Source organism: Pseudopipra pipra, chromosome 18 (genome assembly GCF_036250125.1).
Source record: "Pseudopipra pipra isolate bDixPip1 chromosome 18, bDixPip1.hap1, whole genome shotgun sequence".
NCBI classification, from domain to species: Eukaryota; Metazoa; Chordata; class Aves; order Passeriformes; family Pipridae; genus Pseudopipra; species Pseudopipra pipra.
Window position 1 is genome coordinate 4,376,001 of NC_087566.1, and position 19,925 is coordinate 4,395,925.

At 41.6% G+C, this 19,925-nt stretch overlaps 1 protein-coding gene across 2 annotated transcripts in view; it reads right to left on the reverse strand.

The window, feature by feature from the left end:
* The window catches only part of SPPL3 (signal peptide peptidase like 3), a 54,835-nt gene that overhangs the window by 13,362 nt on the left and 21,548 nt on the right, over positions 1-19,925 (reverse strand). The window contains exons 2-4 of one of the 2 annotated variants that reach the window (XM_064675471.1): positions 9,044-9,121; positions 3,386-3,480; positions 528-647 (exon numbers count right to left, since the gene is read on the reverse strand). In XM_064675471.1, the coding sequence (XP_064531541.1) occupies positions 528-647; positions 3,386-3,480; positions 9,044-9,121 (293 nt within the window). The remainder of the gene's footprint in view (positions 1-527; positions 648-3,385; positions 3,481-9,043; positions 9,122-19,925) is intronic. The other variant, XM_064675472.1, reaches the window with a different exon arrangement.

Consider the following 19,925-nt stretch of genomic DNA (forward strand, 5'->3'; position numbering starts at 1 on the left):
TAAACACGAGTGGAGGATTTGCAATTTTTTCGCAGATAACAGTTTCAATTTTGTTCCAAATTCAAGCAGTGCAAAAGACTAACACTCAAATGCTCATGAGAGCACAAGTACTCTTGAAACAGAAAAACTGCACGAAAGCAAAATTAAACTAGGAAAAGAAGTCTCTGGGCAGGATCCCCAGAGTTATTTCCCATAAAGTATCTGAATTATGAAATACCACGTACAGTTCTGAGCACCAATTTATAAACAAGTGAACTTCATGCAAAATAATACATCTGGCATCTTTAAAGCTCTGGCAATTTATAGTTCAGAAGGTTTAGCAAATCTCTAAGTGGAAAATACTTCTCAAATAATACTTATCACTTTATTTATAGCTACAGAGACATGGAAATACAACTGTGAAATCTGACGATTCTTTTTTTAATGTACTGTGGCAAGTATTACAATTCTTATCAACAAAATGTAAAGACATCAGTACTTTCTGTTCTATTCCAATTCTTAGAGAGAGAAAAAAAAACCTTAGTCACCTGCTGTGCATATTGTAAAGACAACTTGAACTGAGTCAAAGAAGAAGAACATAACTAGGAGAGACACGGACGCTCCGATGGGCAGGAACAGCGCCTGGGTGGAATCAATGGTTTGAATACCTGCAGGAGAGAGAAGGGACACTTAACACACACACACACTCCCAGCTGGCCCTCAGCAGCACGAGGCAGGGCTCTGACAGCATGTTCACCCCGAGATCCTGGAGCTCTGTCACAGCCAGGCCCGGGTGTCTGTGCAGACAGCAAGAGCCCTGCTCTGCAGAACCCAAGGGCTGGAAGAAAATGTAGGAATTTTCACTTGTGCCACAGAGAGAATGAATAACAAGTTATGAAAATTAACATTACAGGACATAGCAGTTATATGTTTGCTTCACTTTACACTGAGACACAGAAATGTGGAGGGCAGAGCACAGGAAAGGTTTATTGAACCCCTCAGCAGGAGGGGAAGAGCCTGACCAGTGTCAGGCTGACCCAGCTCATGCAAAGGGTGCCACAGCTTCAAATTCCACCTGGGTGAAGGCCACCAGGCACTTAAATTGCATCACAGGCTGCAGTCACCAGATAACATCAAGCCTCACAATAACAGGTAGTTTCCAAAAATCACATTTACCTGTTTGTGAAACCCCCAGCTCAGAGCAGAGCTCTACAATCCCTTTCTGCTAAAAACCACCATGAACTCAGGCTCACATTTTATAGCTGGCAGCAATTTTAAACAGTGCACAGATACTGAAGTATTTTATTATTTCCCCCACCTCAAGCCTGCAGTGTAACCACTGGGGATGTTAATAATGGGACAGGACATTTTCTACTGCATTTTACCATGAGTTTTTAGAATTACTAACAAAATTGAGAAGCCCATCTATTCCCACACAGTCCAACAATTAACCAGTCTCTGTAGCTGTATTTATATTTGATCCCTGGAGGGGATAGAAGCTGTAAGCAATAACCCAATTAAAAATATAAGACACAGTTATTCTTGTAAAACACTAAAATCAGGTAACATCTGAAGTAGTCACTTGATAAGTGACCGGTGAAAAATAATACAATACTCAGACCTAGAAGAGATATGAAACCAGCTGAATATCACTGTGTTATCCCAAAATAATTAGACATGGCTGTATGAAGGGGGTTTTAAGGATCTTAAGGATAAGCTTTTAGATTGTCAAGCAGAATATAGCGATATAACCACACAGGAAAATATACACACATATTGCTTATGTGTGTGTGTTTCTGTGTAAGAATGTGTCTTTAAATAACAGGTTACCTGCACAACTCAGTTACTGATGTATCTGATTATGTTGAAAAACCTCACACTCCCATGAAACACGCTCACAACAACCTCTCTGTCATAAATATCCAACCATTTCCATAAAAGAGAAGCTAAACAACGAGCAGGGAAGTCGTGACACCTGCACTGGACACCCATTTATTAGTTCATGTCGCGATCTGTTATTCTTAAACATAAGCAGCACAGTAAATTTTAAAAATAAAAAGCAGAGGAACTCAGTCCCTTGGGATTTCTGCATTGTTGAGGTCTGGTACAAAAAGGTGCAGTGCAATACAGACAGTGCAGTGATGACAGTGTGAGGACACAGAAATCCTAATCTGTGACTTAGATCTGGTTCTCCTGCTCTGAGAAAGCACATTTATTCACATGCCCTTCAACTTCTCAAGGGAAAAACTGAACACAACAAAACCCCAGAAATGACACACTACACACCACCTTGGCATCTGGGAATTAGTGCCTGCAGCATTAAATGTCAGGGCTCTTCGTTTCATTTCTGATCATTCTGACAGCTAATCCCCTTAATGTGCTTATTTCCCAGCCCCAGACTGTCTTCCCTCACTGCCCAGATGCCAAAAGCCTCAACTGTTCATTGCTGAATCACCAAGCACAGCAACCTCTTTGCTCTGTGCTGCCAACAGAAGCAGTGTCTGACAACTATGTAAATTCCAAGAGTCTATTTTAAAAAAGGCAAAAAAAGCAAGAGACACATAAAACATATGTTATTTAATTTATAATTTTAAAGCTATATTTCTTACTTTAAACAAAACAAGCTTGGCATTCAGGGTTTCATGCACAGGGCTTCTCACTTATCTCACTCCTGCCTTCTATATTTGAGGAAAATATTTCATTCTAGAGCCCATTCTCAGAAGATGGCCACATAAATTGTTATAAGGTAAAATCAGGTGTGAATTTACAGCACATTGTGCACAGTGTGTTCCACTCTAACTGTTCACTTCCATATTTTTACCTGCAAAACAGTGCATCTCCAGTGGCCAAGCTGCCTGGAACCTATTTATAGCCCACAGAGGGGACAGTCCCCCCGCAGGAGCTGACATGTTGATCCCACTCTGAATAGACAGTGCAGACACGTATTTTTTGTCCATTATAAATGAGTTGCCCAAAGCCCTGTGAACTCTCTTCTTCAGTTTCTCCACTGACAAGGCTGAATCATCCTCGGGGGGCTGTCAGAGCACCCCACGGCCTCTCCCTGCCCCCAGACTGGCCAACACATCACAGCCAGACAGAAAGGAATTACATTCCCTTCTCACTCTGGGGTGGCTTTTTCAAAGCAAAGCTGTTTCCCTTTCCAGCAGAACACGATGAATTGTGCACATGCAATTTTTATGCATTATGGAAATGCTGATGTTTAAAAAGGGGCTTCCACGGGCACGGACCAAACACAGGGAGCAGTGAGAGGGCCCAGCGAGGTGGGAAGTGCCCAGGGATCCCTTGGATCAGGGGAATCTGCAATGCAGCAGCTGGAACACACACCCAGGGGAAGCAGAAGGTGCAGGACACAAGTGAGGGAAGGAAGACAAGGAGTAAAGCTGACCCTTACTGTTATTGGTGCTGTTGCCATTGAAGGACCCAGCGGCGCTGCTGTTGTCTTTCTCTTTGTCTTGATTCTCAAAGTCCATGTTCAGAGACCTGCAGGAGCAAAGCAAACGGAACAGAGAAGATTGAAACTCCTGTTTAGGCTCATTCCCATTGGTCTCATTCCCATTCTGCCACCCTCTCCCTGAAAAAGCCCTGCAATGCTGGTTATTAGAAACTACACCAAACACTCCGGCAAATTAGGATAAATGAAATGCTCAGTTACAGATAAGGCACCAAATCCCAGGTTCTGACAGGGAGACCTTTCACCAGTGCCTGCACTGGGGAGTGTTAAATATCTTTGCTGTGCTTTGTTGTCAGCTGCACTTCTGGGAAGTGTAGAACATGATGGAAACACAGTAAACATTTCAACTCTCTGGTGAATTTGAATTCTTTCCAAGTTCTCATTTGGTTCCTTTTCATTCAAATTTAACTACTGGTTTCATTTTTAAGACAATATTATTGCCTCCCTCTAAATGTTGCTATAAATGATGACCCAAACTGGCTTACAAGTAAATTGTCTGCTGAATGTAAGGCCTTACTTCATTGAAAAAACTTCAGCAAAGCCTAGATTTTTACATACACCCAGAGCAGATACCTAGAGGAAGCTTTGAATAAACAGCACAAATTGACATAATTTAATTAATCCACAGGAGCTGACAACACTCCCCTGTGTAGCCAGCTCAGCTGTTATTGAGTCATCTTTTCATTTTGATATACACACTTCTAAAAAGTCCCAAAATGACACAGTACTCTACTGCTTTTGCCACAGTCCTTCACTTTGATATAACTTGTAAATTATATTCTAACAGATTTGGCATGACTTTCTGAAAGGAGGGAATTTCACTTAAGGTCTCTTTTGACCAGCAATACTTTCTACCACTAAATTCTACGCACTTTTGAATAAAAATACCAGCAATCAAGTTTACCATGAGAATTTCTCATTCAGATGCACGTATGTTATCCATGATTTAGCTGCATATTTATTTATTCAAACAAGATACAGAGAAGCACCAGAAGCACTGGTCTTGTCTTAAGTCTGCAGCAGCATCCAAGTATTTCAATAAAACTTCCAGGTCAACAGGCATTAATTCCTTTTCAAGTTTAGCTGTAACTGTGCTATGCTAAGTAAACAAATTCGATTAATTTATCAGACAAGTAATAAATACACTGTGATCTTCTAAACAATTCCAGGGGCATCAGAGCTATTTCCTTCCAGTGCATTGATCACCCACTGCAATGCACAGGTGAGTGAGTCTGTGCTGCAGTCCCAGAGCCAAAATCAAGCACATCCAGGTCTGCAGGACCAAGACAGGTGGGGTGTATTAAGGACAGAGGGGTTGAGCAGCTTCACTGCATAACACAAACCCAAGGAAAAGGCTCTTCCAGTATAGAACTGGTTTGTTTCCTTTGCTTCTATTAAGCGAGTGCTCCCCAACAGTGATATGAGATTTAAGCAGCTTTTGGGCTCAGGCTGAATATGAGGAGGCTTCCACTTCAGACATACAGTACTTGTACACAGATGATGGATCATCACCCAAAGAGTTATCAAACATACAAAGAGGCAATGGAGAACACTAAAATTCTAACCTATTAATCTGTTGTTCTGAGCTTGTTCTTCTAAAGATCTCTCTGCCCTGCCTCTTGTTTGGAGTGCCTCCATCCCTCATACATACTCCCTTTTCCCCCATTATCCATCGTAGCTTCATAATTTTCCTCTCAAGCTATAAAAATCTGGGAGGAGGCTGACAGCCCTCCAGGCCTTGCTCCAAGATTCAGGCAAACATCATCATTCTTTTCTCAGTGCAGCGTTCTGTTCCCCTCTGAATTAGTGCAGTTTAGCAAGAACTTCACACCATCATTCTCCCAGTGGCATCAGGCAACTCATAATTTAAGGGATTGCTATCAGCAGAGAAAACTGGAAATAAAAACTATTAGATCTACTGCTCATAAACAACCTCAGCCCCTCTCCTTTCACTGCAATGGTGTCAGCAATTATTATTACCTAAAACATCCCTGCCTCAAAAGTAAGCATAAATTAGGAAATTACTTTCACTTAGCAACACAGCTACTGATCCAAGCCAACTCCCCAGCTGTTCTATGATTTGGCTCTTCCCTCTGCTACAGATTATCACTAATATAATAAAAAAAATTGAGAAGTGATCACCAAAACACCCTCCAAGAAAGCCAAAAATTATATTGTAAAAAAAGATTCCCCAAACTACTCGACTGAAGAGAAATGGCAAGTTGGGAAACATTTGCTGTTTTGTTCAAGTCTCTCCTGAGCTTCCAAAGGGAATGTTGGGCCAGCACCTCCCATGGGGCACTGAACTGCTCTGTTGTTCCTCCTGTGGGTCCCCACAGCTCCATCTGGGAGGATTTCCAGCGCAGTGTTTCAAAGCAGGCAGGAGTCCCTCCCGCAGGGAACCGCTCCGGAGGGTCACGCCGAGGCCACAGGGATGAGTAAGCTGCTGGCACGTCTCTATCATGGAAGTTCAGATTCAGCTGTGGATCACTTCCACTGCAGCCATGCCTCAGGGAACCCCGCAGGACGTGTTTGTATGGACAATGGAGGGAACAGGAAAGCAAGGATGTATTTACAGAGGTGCCTGCAGACACAACACACGAAGAAATTCCTTCTTGCTCTGCTCGTGAGCACAGTCACCATCTGACAGCACTGGGACTGTGGGAATGCCAAGCTGTAAATCCAACCAGAAGCACTCCATGTTCACAGGAACTCTAAGTTCACCATGTGAGCTACTTTCTACTTACAAATGCTTTGGATACCCAAAGCCTGGAGATGGAAAACTCCAGTTCATCCCATGCTTTGCTTTGGTTTAAAAGCAGGTACTGGGACGGGTACATTCCGGGTTTAATCTGGCTTTACATAAGCTGAGACACCAAGTCTGGGGAAGTGATAGGATAGAAAAAGATTTAGCTGTTACCTGCCTGCAAAGTAACCCCAACATTTAAGTCCCAGAGAAGCATTTGGACAAGAATAGGTGTCTGCCCTGCCCTAGGAAACAACCTGTTTCAAGCTGAGCTCACCTCTTTAAAAATCCATAACTAACACAGATACTTGCACGCTCCCGTTTACAGCTTGCGAGGGTTTAAAGGATTAGCCTTGCCCCTTTGGCAGTCAGTAATGAAAGTATGTCAAGTTCAAGGACCCAGAGACAGTCAGAGTGTACATGGCAGAGACGTTCCAAAGGGCTGGAAGCTAAAACTCCTGACCAGGAACAAACGTTGGAAGGCAATGCTCGTTCATCCACAGTCAGAGAAGGGGAACTCAGCTCTACCAGCTGCACTTCATTCTAGATGTGGGCTTTACCCAGGATTTATTAGACACTCTTCTGGCTATACTGAGGGTTTGGGATACTTTGGTTTGTTTTGGTTTTGGACAAATGCTGTCTGTGTGAACTAGGACACTGGACCAAAGCTTTCCTTCATTCCCCCGAAAGCTTTCCTTCATTCCTGCATTAGATTAGATCCACCAGGCACGTGGATTTTATCCTAATGACTCACCCACCCAATTCTTTCTGATCCTATTACTGCACTTCTGTTTCAGTCACTTGCCAGCAACACCACAATAACTGTACCTGCTTCTTTCCAACTGAAAATCAGAAACCAAACCCACTTTCTGCCACACAGAGGTTAACAAAGGAGTGCTATTTTCTTTTTGTCTCGTGACAGCTCCTTTAAAGACGAAGCACTCAAGTCTAGGTGACATCACTGCTGTCATAGGAGAACAAGCACCCTAAGCTGTAACTTTCATCTTTCCAGCAAGACACTTTCCTAAGAAAATTCAACCCCTTCGACAGAAATTTTTGCTTTACTTCTTTAGGAATTTCCAACTGAATATAATTTTGTAACTTACTACCACTCTTTAATTTCTTAAATAACGTAACTGTGCCTTTGTCAGCACCACTGTAAAATTTTCTCTATAAAACTGCTTTTGACCTCATCCTTGACTGAGCAGAATTGGAGCCTGTCCAAGTCTCCATCAGAACTCTGGGGTTTAGCTCAGACAACTGCTAAAGAAACTGATACAGGAAATTAATTAGGAAAGTAATTTTAAACATATGGGACCCCATCTTGATCTACAACAGGTTGCATCTTAGGGTTTTCAGGATACATGCAAACAAGTGGCCTAGAACAGGACATTTCCTTGAGGGATTTGTATCCATCACCATTGCACCACTTCATTGGGTAAGTTGGACTGCTCTGAAGTTCACAGTCCTTGCTACGTGAGTAGTTTTAAATGTAAAGCATAGGACAAGATGGTAAAAGGGCATGTGCAGATACAAATAAGATGGCAAACAGCAGGGGAAAATTTTTAAGAGCAAGGAGCTCCAGGAAGGACAAGCAATTGAAGTTCAAGCACTCCTGCTGTTTTATATTGCATTATGTCCTCATAATTGAATTTTAATAAATGCTACAGCTTCTTGCAGCCAGATGCACAGTTCCTTTTCACACAACTGCATAAATTCCAATAGTTAATAATTTAATTAGTCCCACAACTAAATGCTAATCTAACTCAAAACATGAAGAAAAAACTAAACAAATACAATCTTTTATTACTTTTTTGTTCTAATCACCTCTAGATTTTGTTTTCCTAAGGCCTTCTATTTTAATTCCAGCAGCAGTGCTGTTACCTAATGCTTGCTATCAACAACAGACAGCTCTGGCAAAAAATTGGCTCTTTCATTATATGACTTTATTAACTTATGATGGTGATATAAAACCTCTTATCCTGACAGCTGCAACTCTCATCATGTGTATGACCACAGCTATCATCGACTTCAGGAGCACTCACAGCAGTTCAGAGACTCTGCAGTGACTGGATGGCCTTTTATCACAGACTTGTGAAATGAAGCACTGCTCTTCAAGGAGCAGAAAGAAAAACATGCTGTATCTAAGTTTTAAAAAAATAATACTTTCATGTTGTGATTTTTTTTTTTTTTTAATATGTCAGGATGAGCCTCATTCCTCAGGTGCCACTACAGTGCAACAAGCTGGATAATACCACGTGCAAGTCTAAAGGGACAACTGTGTTTTCTCTAAACTATACTCGAGTCTCCTAAAATGAGGCAAATTTGATTTCTGAAGATTCAAACTCATCCTGCAGCAGTTCTCAGATGCTCTGCTGGAATTCAGCACTGCAGTTTCCCCACTCCTGTATTAAGCTGTTCCCCAGGCTGGAGCAAACAGCAGTGGGACCTGTGTGCCAGGCCTTGTTTGCCATCCCATGAGGACACGCTCCATCAACCAACACTGAACCACAGATAAAATTCTGCTATCCAGACCATTCCCTTCTGTCTCTCTCAACAATCCTTTAATACCCTCCAGAATACAATTTTACAGAGCTTTCTTCAGAGACTGACTTTTCAGTTATCTCATACGTGTTTGACATGCAGTCACATCTCTCAGAAGCCCCAGCTCGCTACTGTTTCTTCCTTTTCCATTTCCTTTCCAGAAGCAAAACCATTTCATTTACATCACAGCCATCAGTGTGACAAAAGAACTAGGAACTAAAAGGCATAAATTGTATTCAGTCATTTGCAATATTTTTATTTGAAAAATAAAAATTTTACAGAACTTAAAGGAAAAATCTTACCTGAAACTGCCATAGACTATGAGGAGAATAGAAATCAGGAAGGTAGACACTTGACTGGAATCCACAAGGGAATACGCCCTGGAATCAGGAAAAAGAAGGCAGGTGTGTCATCATGAGTGTCCATTTCTCCAGTGCCATTTGCTAATTCTTTTTCTAATCATACTACAAATAGAGAACTGGATGACAAATCTTTACAGCAGCTCTCTCTGAAGTTCTCATTTTATCTAGGAACATAAAACCTGTACCTTGTAAATTAATTTTTATATTCCAGACTGCAGCATGCAAACCCTGTACAACCACCAAAGGGCAGCTCAAAAGCCTGGTGGTAATTTATTCTGAACTCACCAGATTCAGATTTTTTCCCTGAAACTCACTAAAATTGCTTCAATTACAACTACTGCAGCCCTGCACATCGGTGACAGTAACCTGTTTTCCACAAGACTTCTTACATCTCAGCTGACAATGGTTAAGTGACAATACAGCAGCTGAGGCTCATTTAGGCAGGGAGAAAAAAACAAAAAGAAGGAGCCTCCCAAAAGCAAAGCCCAAATGTCACAACAAGCTGCAATATTCCTTTATTAAACCACAGACAATTCCTTCCCTATTGCATCTTGCAGACCACTTGATACAGGATTACTGAGGGGCATCTCGGCAGGAGGCTTAAAAAGCAGCTTTATCTGGGTTGATTTCCTGCTCTAACACACTGTGGGTAAAGCATGGAAACAGGAATATTAATATAGCAGAGGGTCACTGTGCTGGGAGGGCAGGGAGAGGCTCTGGAGCCACTCCCCAACTCCCAACAGGTTATCCACAACCTGTGCTGAGGTAATGGAAAAGAGCAAGAACAATCCCCAATGGTAAGTGCATTATATCCTACAAAAAGGATAACTAAACATTTCTGAAAACCAACCAAAAGGCCTAATTTCAACAAGACTATGGATATGGAACAAAGATAATTGAATTACATGATTGTTCCAAATTAAGTATCACTGAGCAAATAAAAACTGAAGATACCAGACAGTTACAGAATCACTACTCATCCCATCCCCAATTTAAAAGCAATTTAGAGAAAATTTCCAAACCACCAGACACACAGTTTAAAATACTTTCTTTTAATACATAAACACAAATGCGAATCTTCTACTGCAGAAATTCAATATTAAACATCACTGACAAACAGCCTCTTTTAGATGAAATTATATGCTTGTGAATTAAGCTTTTAAGAAATTAGAAACTACTTTGGCTAATTACCATAAATAACTTCAACATAACCCCACACTATAAGTGAAAAACAGAGATCTTATTTGCTCATAATGTTGGCCGACACATAAAACCAATCTTGAGCTTTATATATTTAATTTTTTTGGTCATGTTTGACCTTTAGTTCCCAGGCTGTGGAACAGAGGTCTTAAAAGGATCCACGAAGATCAAGACACTGAATTGCAAATACATGCAACATGGAACTCAGCACTTACAACCAGTGTACATATAAAAGTTCAGGTTCTGCACAATATAGTTCACAGCATATCATTTTTATCCAGTGGTTACAGCTAAGCTCACACCAAAAAGGAACAACTTAAGGATAATTACACTAGTTTTATGTCCCTCACCAAACCCTGTGCAAAGGGAAAGAGAAGCTTTGTATTCTGTTTGGATTTGAGAATAAATAGTGGAATTCCACTGTTGAAAGAACATTCAGAAAAATCCACATTTACGAGAAAAACAAAATGATTGAGAGGAATTTCAACTGGTATCAAACATGTCCAGGGTTGTGCACTGAACTTCATTAACTGATGTTCATAAAATTGCATCTTCACAAATGGGCAAATACTTTGGAGATGAACAGCGTTTTCCATGTAATTCATCATTCAGTGACAATTTTGGAGGCTGGGATAATTAATATGCCATTTCATCATAATTACTAAACATTAGTCAAAACAAGGCTGTAAATGTTAAAAAGATTCCTAAACCAGCTGAAATACGGATGATACCCAGATCAGGCCTGTGCATGATCCATTCAGTTTTGTACCAGAGACTGAGGGCCCTCAGGCACAATGAAAGAAGCTGAATAAATGCAACCCCATCCCGAGCACGGATCCAGCACAGCCCAACCTGCTGACAGGCTGCAGTGGGGAGCAGGGTTCTGTGCAAGGGGGAAATGGGAATGGCAGCCCATCCATCCTGCACAGGAGAAGTGCAATGGTGCAATTAAAAACTCATCCCAGACCAGTGCCACCTCCTGCCTTCTGCCCGCAGAGATCTCCACAGCAGGACATCTAAAAACTCGGGGTTGCCATCGCTGCTGTGGGCTGGGAAAATTCATCCTCGCTGATATTCCAGCAAACAGGGCCAGGGAGGTACAGTCACACTTTCCTTCTTCCTGAGGCGGTTGGAAAAAGAACAAGGCAAAACACACACAGTGGATGACAGGCTGAGCCAAGGGAGCAGCTCGGGCACGTCCAGATTCCAGCCAAAGTTTCCAACACAAGAGTAACCCACAAACAAAGTCCAGGAATAATTTTACAGTGCGGAAGTGAAGCTCATTGTAATAAAACCCTGCAACTTTTTAACATCTACTTTCCCTACATTATATAAGGTATTGCACAAAACCTGAAACCAGAACTGCTTCCTAAAATCCTAACCACTGACTGGATAGACAGTTCGTTAAGTGACTAAAAATCCTGGATCCCAAATAAACACTTCCTAACACATTAATCTAGGCCAGAGGTAATAAGCAAATGACTATCACACAAAAGAATCAAAAAGTAAGATTATTTCCATTCAAAATGACAGTGATCTGTAAACCCATCTGTAATTTTTACTGAAATTTAAAAATGACCTTCTGCAAGTCCACCAGATTCCATATGCATATAACTGGATTCTCCTATAGGCATATTTCAAATATTCAAGTTCATATACTCTCACAGACAAACATGGCATCAGGGCCACGCTCTTCTCAAGTGGGATCAGCCAAAACCAAAACAAAACCCCACACTACTGATGTTTTTTCAGAAGTTGCAGCAGACTTTGTGCAGCCACATTTAACCAGTCTTCCACTGCACATATAGAAACAAAATCAGCTTCCTTCTAACAAGGTATTTTTGTAAAACTGTTTAATCTTGGAACAAGTCATGGAAACTCGTGCACATAAAACGCCCGTAGCAAGCCTGTGCATAGTTGTCCTTTGACTTAAATACTGATTTTAAATGCAATTCTTAGTACTTGCTACATGACAAAGAAAAGATCATTATTCTTCATTCTCAATCTGAAAATTAATACTGGGTAAGGCCATGCTAAAGGTTCCTTTGAAGACTGACTTCACTCAGTTCAGGTGTGTGCCATGCTACAAGAACAACTACCAGCCCGGTTCTGCACTCCAGTACATACCCAGAGCACTGCTCAAAATGCAAAGTCAACATTGGTTTTCCCAAGGAAGCACATTTTTTAGGATTCTTATGCTGAAATTCAACATCCATGTAAGGCAGTTGGTTTAGAAGTTATTTAATCAGGCTATCAGATTCTTGCTCAGTCAAATAACAAATAACTAATTACTAGACCCAAGTATTTTATAAAACCAAGCACTCTGCTGCCTTAAGTCCCTTTTCTCAGCCAGCCACTGAGAGGTGACTTCCCAAACACTTCTTCTGGTTAAGATCTCACTCTGAACCTGCATCTTTACAAGGCAGAGATCAATTTTCACAACTTCTCTGCCATGAGGTATCTATTTCTGGCAGCTCCAGGGGCAAGTGCTCCGAGCACAGCGCCTGCGAAGGGCAGGCATGCCAGGGCAGAGACACAGCCAGCACTGTTCCATAACATATTCTGTGAGTCTGCCCTACAGCCATACAGTGCAAGTATTGTCTGGACAACAATCCAAGCAGCGAGCTCTCCAGCCTGGCACAGACTGCTCCATAGACCTTTACCTACAGAACAATTCCAGGGATGCCCGGCCCTTGGGACACACCACCACTTCCAAACAGCAGCCATGCAAAACACACCACGCCAGCTACAGCTGGCGTTCCAAGCAGGACTCTCCCCTCTTCTGGGAAAACATGAATAACTTCTGTATTCCCAAGGGAACAGAGACCCACTTCATTCCCAGCTAGAGAAGATGGGAACCAGCTAATGGAAGTTGCCACAACAACAGTAATAGTGCCACATGAGAGACACTTGCAAGCTCTTTTCTCTGCAGGTCCAGCTCTTTTCCCCTGTCCCCCCAGGTCCAAGCTCACCTGTCTTTGGGAACATTCACCTCACAAGGTCTGCCCCACTGTTCTCCTAGTCTGTAATCACTTTTTAATTTCTCTGGCTTTGTTTTTAGTTTTGCACTTCCACTCAAGAAAATCTCTCAGTCAATGCAAGCACCGGTTTTCACCTTTCAGATGAGCAGTTTCTGGGTAACAGTCCTTCCAAACCAGCAGAACCACCTCAGGCAAAGCCTGGTACTTCCTTTTGCCCTCCCTGTCGAGCAATAAATACCTGCAACTTGCTTTGTTCAGTGAAGACCCAGAGAAAGGCAGAACTAGGAACAAAAGGTGTCTCTAGCTGACAGTGCAGAGCATTACCCTCAACACAACCCACTTGTCACGGGCCAGGCTGAACTGACCACAAGCCAAAACTGCCATTACAAAAGCAGCTTCTCATCTTTTCCAGACACCTGTTCTTCTTCATACCGTGCCTGCATAACCATCTGCAAAACCACACACAAAACCAGACTGGGGAACCTGTCTGCCTGAATAGTGATGAAGAGTGAATGGGAAACTTTCTCAAGAGATTTAGATTCCTGATATGGCCCGTTTCTGAACATAAAATCAAAGAGGAAAGACTGTTCAGTGGCAGCATTGGCTTAAGCACCCCCAAATTATTGCCCAAGACATCAGGGAAGTTTTATGTAACTAGAATGAAAACCTCTTTCTGTTTGCACAAGACATCTACTTAAATGTATGATCAAAGAAATTCAGCCCCTCGATGTTTCAGGAGCAAATATCACTCCCTGACTTCCAGGTACATGATTGTGAGGAATTCTGCCGAGGGGGAATGGGAAGCCTGTGCCCTGAAGTTTCCATAGCAATGCAAGCTAAAGGCCTCGGACATGGATCATGGTCATACAAAAGCTGCTGTAACAGCAACAAGACAAACTTTCCCTGCCTTTACTGTACATATATAAGAATGCAAACAATGGAGCAACAAATAAATGACATCAACTTTAAAAGTGCAGCAGATGAACTGTGTTCACTAAAGTTCACATGAAGAGAGAAGACTGCATTTCATCACGTATTTTCCTTTATCAGTGATCATAATATCCAAGAGTTTACAAGATTAAGGAAAATAAGATCATAAAAGGAAGGTGAGCATACCAGATAGGCTGGAATAAGGATGGATTAAAATAGAAGAGCTTTTGCTTTGTTTAACGGGACCAAATCTACAACTTCCCAACATCTATCAGAGAATCACAGAAATTCACCCTGATGGGAACATAAGGAGATCATTTCACTCACTGATCTTACTCTGGGGAGCGACAATCAATCAGTCACGACAGGTGTTTATCTCATCTGCTGTTTTAAAACACTCACTGGTGAAATCAGAATTTCTTGACATATAATGTAAGTCTTTGTGACTACAATTTTAGTCCACAATGTTTCTCCTGTACAAAAAGTCCTTCAGAACTCATGGGGAGCTTGTCATAACCAGCCTCACATGGGGTAAAATGGATCCATACATGAATTCACTTGCATACTTCAGTTTCTGAAAGATATGGCTGCTTGAGAAGTGACCACACAAAACTTCAAACACTCTCCAGCCCACATTAAAAGCCAGGGCTATTTACTCACCCAGTCTGGTGCTCTTCACCTGCACTTCAAATATCACTCATTTTTAAATGTCCACTGTCTCCTCCCAAGGTGAGTATAATCCATGCCCATCAAACCATGCATCCCAATTCTCCTTGAAAGAAAACTCATAGGTAGTTTTCTCAGCATTGGAAGGGTGATGATGGAGCTTCTCCCTGCCCTGTTACTCACCACTGACTTTCAGAACTCTCTGAATGCACACCTTCAGTGTGAGGGTCCCCTCTCAGCAGACAGTCAGTTCTTTCAGAGGGAAAACAGAAAGAAAAAAACAACAAAACAAAACAAAACAAACACCAACAAAACCAAACAATCAATTTCTGCTGGAAATCTGGTGTTAAATGTCAAACTCAAGGATGGACACTTCCCCCTCCTGCAAGTGTTTTAGGCATTTTATAACCCTCCTCCAAGCGTTTTATGTATTTCAAAAGCTTTGTTGTGTGTTTATTACATCAGTGATTGCTATAGCAATAGAAAAAACAAAGTCAAGAAATACCACTTGGTAAATCCAAGGCAAGTTGAAGAGTATTTTGCACTTCCCCTGTTCCACCCCAGGTTTTTGAGTGATCAACTCTGCGTAGAAAACAACATTCACCTTCACCCAGCTGCAGTGACCCCAGGCAGGTGTTTTCTTTCCCTCACAAGAGTGTGCTGCTCAGGAGGAAAACACTGTCATGAATCTGTGTGTCCTGTAAATTTTCAAAACATTCCATTTTATTCCTCCAAAGAAGTGTGAGGTAAGTCAGTGATCAGGCCAATGTACTGCTAAGAGCAGTTCATGTCTCTGCTACGGTGTCTGGGAGCCACCACTGCAGAATTAGTTATGAAGATGAACAAATCAAACCCGGGGACTCCAGAGCACGGCCCTGGGGCACGTGGAAGAAGAGCACTCCATGGACATGGAGATCAATCACAGCTAATTGCACAAATATTCATTTTGGTTGGAGGGTGGACTCCCTCCATAGGTGAAACCAATATGACTTTTTTCCTTTACTGGACTCCAGGTCAAGGGTATCACTAAAAAGCCTCTTTCAATGCCCTGAGCGTGCACGATATACACATATTTAAGAGCCTCCATTAGGCTTGCTGCCAAACCAAAGTTAAATCTGAGTGGAACATTTAAAGGTATAATTTGAAGCGTGAAGTCATGGTACCCACAGCTGTAAACATATCTCAACACTATTCCATTCTTTAGGGTGATTCATAGGAAAAACAAGTAAATTGCTATGGCTTCCCCTACATTACAGGAATAGCTTGTTTTCTAAAGAAAGTTTACAATTTCATCGCATTGTCACGTGAAGATAAGGTCTGGTAAGTCTGAGTAACTTATGGAAACATGGATCATGGTAGGGAAAAAAAACTTTAAAAAAGTTTAAAGTGAAACAAAACAAAAAGAGAGAAATAGGAGTAATTTGAGATGTTCCACTAAAAACAGACTTTCCTACAGACTTCGTTAGGGCTCAGGCAGGCATTTCCATTGGTAACCAGAGAACAAGTCTGCTGTTTATCAGGCAGAGAACTCAGAACAACATTTTCACACTATTCCATACCATATCCATATATATAGATATATGTATATACATATACAATCTTAAACCCCAATTCCCTCTTCCACCCTTTCCAGAAAGCTGCTTTCCTAAAATTCTCCCTGCAAGACCAAAGCTCCCAATGGAACTGCTAAGAGCAAACCCTCCTCTGAGCTCCCTTTGTGATGAAATTGGAGTGTGTGTCCAGGGAGGCATCAGGAGACACAGTCTTGAAAAAAAAAAGTATTTTCTGTTAAAAACATTATCAGAGCTACTCTCTTGGTTTACCTCACTGTTTGCCAGCACAACAAAGAATTCCATGTTTCACAGTGTTTCAGAATTACAGCCACTGGAAGATTTCCAGATTTCATGCTCAGCTTGGAGCACTCGTTTCCTGACAGGAATGGGGGCACAACTTCCAGTCCCTGCACGGAAGCATAAGAATACTTTGCTTCCTCAAAGGAGCATTATTCCAAACCATTATTCCAAATCGTGTCCATATACCTCAAAGGTATTTTCAGCTCCAGTGGAACCACACTAAACAGGGTATTTGAGAGCAAAATTTGCAATTGGGGTTCATGGAGAAAAATTACATCTTCACATAAGTTGTACTGGACACACATATCTCAGTATTAAGTAGCCTGAACCAAAATAAATATCCCAAACCCTATTGATTATCTTTGGCGTTGCTGTCCCAGAAAATACTGCCTTTATTATTTTGTACTCAGTGGGAGTCTGGATACATAATTTTCATCTCTTACCTACACACAGAAGAAATTACTCTTTTGAGGTTTACTGAGCTGTTGAGAAGGGTTGTTTGGTTGATTTGGGTTGGGAGTTTTGCTCTAATCCACACAAATGAAAAAAGACGTGGGAACCGCCCTTTCTTTCTTTTTTTCTTTCTCAAAGAAAGAAACAACAAGATGTCACGAAAAGCAGGACATGCTTTTACTGCCAAATATATGTCACCACCAGCCAAGAATCCTCTCCAGAAGCAGATTTTGAAACTGTATCACAAGTATTTATGACTGCAAACATTTTTTTTGAAAATGTGAACAAAACATCCATGCAATGATGTCTGCAATAGGGGATCCCTGTGGAAGAAGACACATCATTTCAGCGAGTTAAGCCAACAAGAATATGTGGAAAAACACATTTGATATCAAAACACAGACTAAGCGAACATTTCCTCAATTTTTGTATTTTACTGTGTCATGTTTATTTTAACTGAGCTGTTTCAGATCTGCCAACTTCTTCCAGAACACTGGCATCCTACTACAGACCAGCCCCAGCAAACTGCTGAGCCAAGGCACAGCCCTGGTTTTATTTTTTAAAAACAATTATTACTTTTATCCTTTCTTGACAATGAAATCTGAAGGACTCCAGCCTATGACAGGATTTGCCTGTGTTGGTTTGAAAATCGAAAGCTTGAGGCAAGAAAGTCCAACACCGTAAATTGTATCCCCCTTCAGTCAGCTCACCTCTGACTTCAGCAGCATTAACAGAGCTCTGCCAATAAAACCTTCTTTTCCAAACATTTGCCATTACAATTAGCTTGGGTTTTGCTTGTAAAACTTATTTTATTCGTGAGTAGGAAAAGAAGAAAGAAGTGGAAAAACGCGCCCAGCCCCGTTTCTGTGCGGGGAGGTTTCATCCTGGCCAGCAGCTGCACCGTCAGTAGGGATCAAAATGGACAGAGGGAGTCAACACGTGGACAAGGTGGGACTAAAACCCTCCCAGGAGCAGCTCACACTTGGATCTGGTTAAGCACACTGTAATACACACACCTGAAATCCAAGCTTTGCAGGAGTTCATGGAGATTAAACAAAACTACCCTTCGTGTTTTCCCGTAACCAACCCTGCACACAGAAGGAAGTGCTGCTTTAATGAAGTTAATTTTCAAAACAGATCACAGGTACTGTAGTTGCTGCAATAGATGACAACATTTTATAATATTTTGTGCTGTTTCAGTCCTTTCAGATTTGTTTTCACAGTAAATTCTACAGCTGCAGCATGCAGTAGTATCCACTGAAAACTAATCAAGTTCTCTGTTCCCACAAGCCCTTTGAGCACTTGTACTTTTATAACCCAAAGTTCTGCAACACCTGTGCTCCCACCACAGAACAACATCTTGAGGCACAGGCCACCCATTAAAAAAACTGTTCCTTTGGAATGAGAAAAAGACATAAAACTCGTTTGCTGAACTAATTAAAGAAATTGTATTGCCTGTAACTGCCTTCATAGTTTATCAAAGCCTGCAGTGTACTGCAGGGGACACGTTCCAGTTCTGCTGTAGTACCACAAAAACTGCCCAACAAACTATGAACACAATGCTTTTGTGGACGAATTCAAACCAGCAAATGTCAGAACAAGACGTAAATATGTAATTAGGAAAATGTACATAAATGTATGTATGAGCCATCTGAGTGAGCAAGGCTGCAGCTCGGCCACAGCAACGAACTGACCACACAGGAAGACTTTCCTCGTGTAGAAAACTGTTTCCACGTTCCACAGATAATCAAAAGGACAACTGGAAGGAGGGAGAAGAAAGGAGGTCAAACCATGATCTGTTACGCACAATCCTCTCTCCCCGGAGCCACAAGAACATTTCTTTGGGTAAATTCTCAGATTCCAACAGGCCAGTGAACTCTGCAAAGGTCAGGCCAATATTTAGCCTACCCCAAAGACTTGCTGAAACAGCTCTTCTATCTAAATTACCACTTTCAGCTGTATGGATTTTCAAAAAATAGCCCTTTTTACATCAGAAAAAAGGCAAATCAAGGGTGTGGTTACTGTAATTTAAGTCTACAAAGTACCACTGTGCAAACTGCCTACAGTTCTATGCTCGAGAGCCTCATCATGATCCAAATAACACTGTGCTCTCAGAAGGGCCCTTTGGAAATGCCAGTGGTTACCCCTGGTGCAGGAAAGCTTTCTGCAATTTTGATGGCTAAGACCCTTTTGGATTATTAAGGTATCAATTTATACCCCAGTTATTTGTGCAAGCCAGTTTTCAATCCCCTGGCAGTACAGCTCTGCATTAGACACAAGGCTGCTCAGTGCTGGCTTTTCGTTTTTGAAGTTACAGGAAGAAGATAAAAACTTCCCCAAAATCTTCCCCTTCGGCTCCCACCTACGTTTTCATCTCTGTAAGTCTTTTTATACGTCACAGAAAAGCTCATTAGCCATGACTATAATCATGTAAAACAGGAGGACAATCTGTGTTTTGGAACACTCTCTTACACACACACACACAAAATTACATTTTCACTAAAAGGAAGAAAAATCAAACAATTCCAAATAAAAGAAATCAAACAAAACACTCAAACCCAATCTCCTCTACCAGATATTCCCAGACCACCAAAATAAGCTCATAAAACTGGACATACTGGACTAGCCTTACTTTTGAGTACCTTAAAACTGTGACACTCTGACTTCAACTTTTTCTAGGAAAGTGGGGGATAGGAGACTTCAGCTCTACACTTGTTCACCTCAGGAACCACAAAAAGC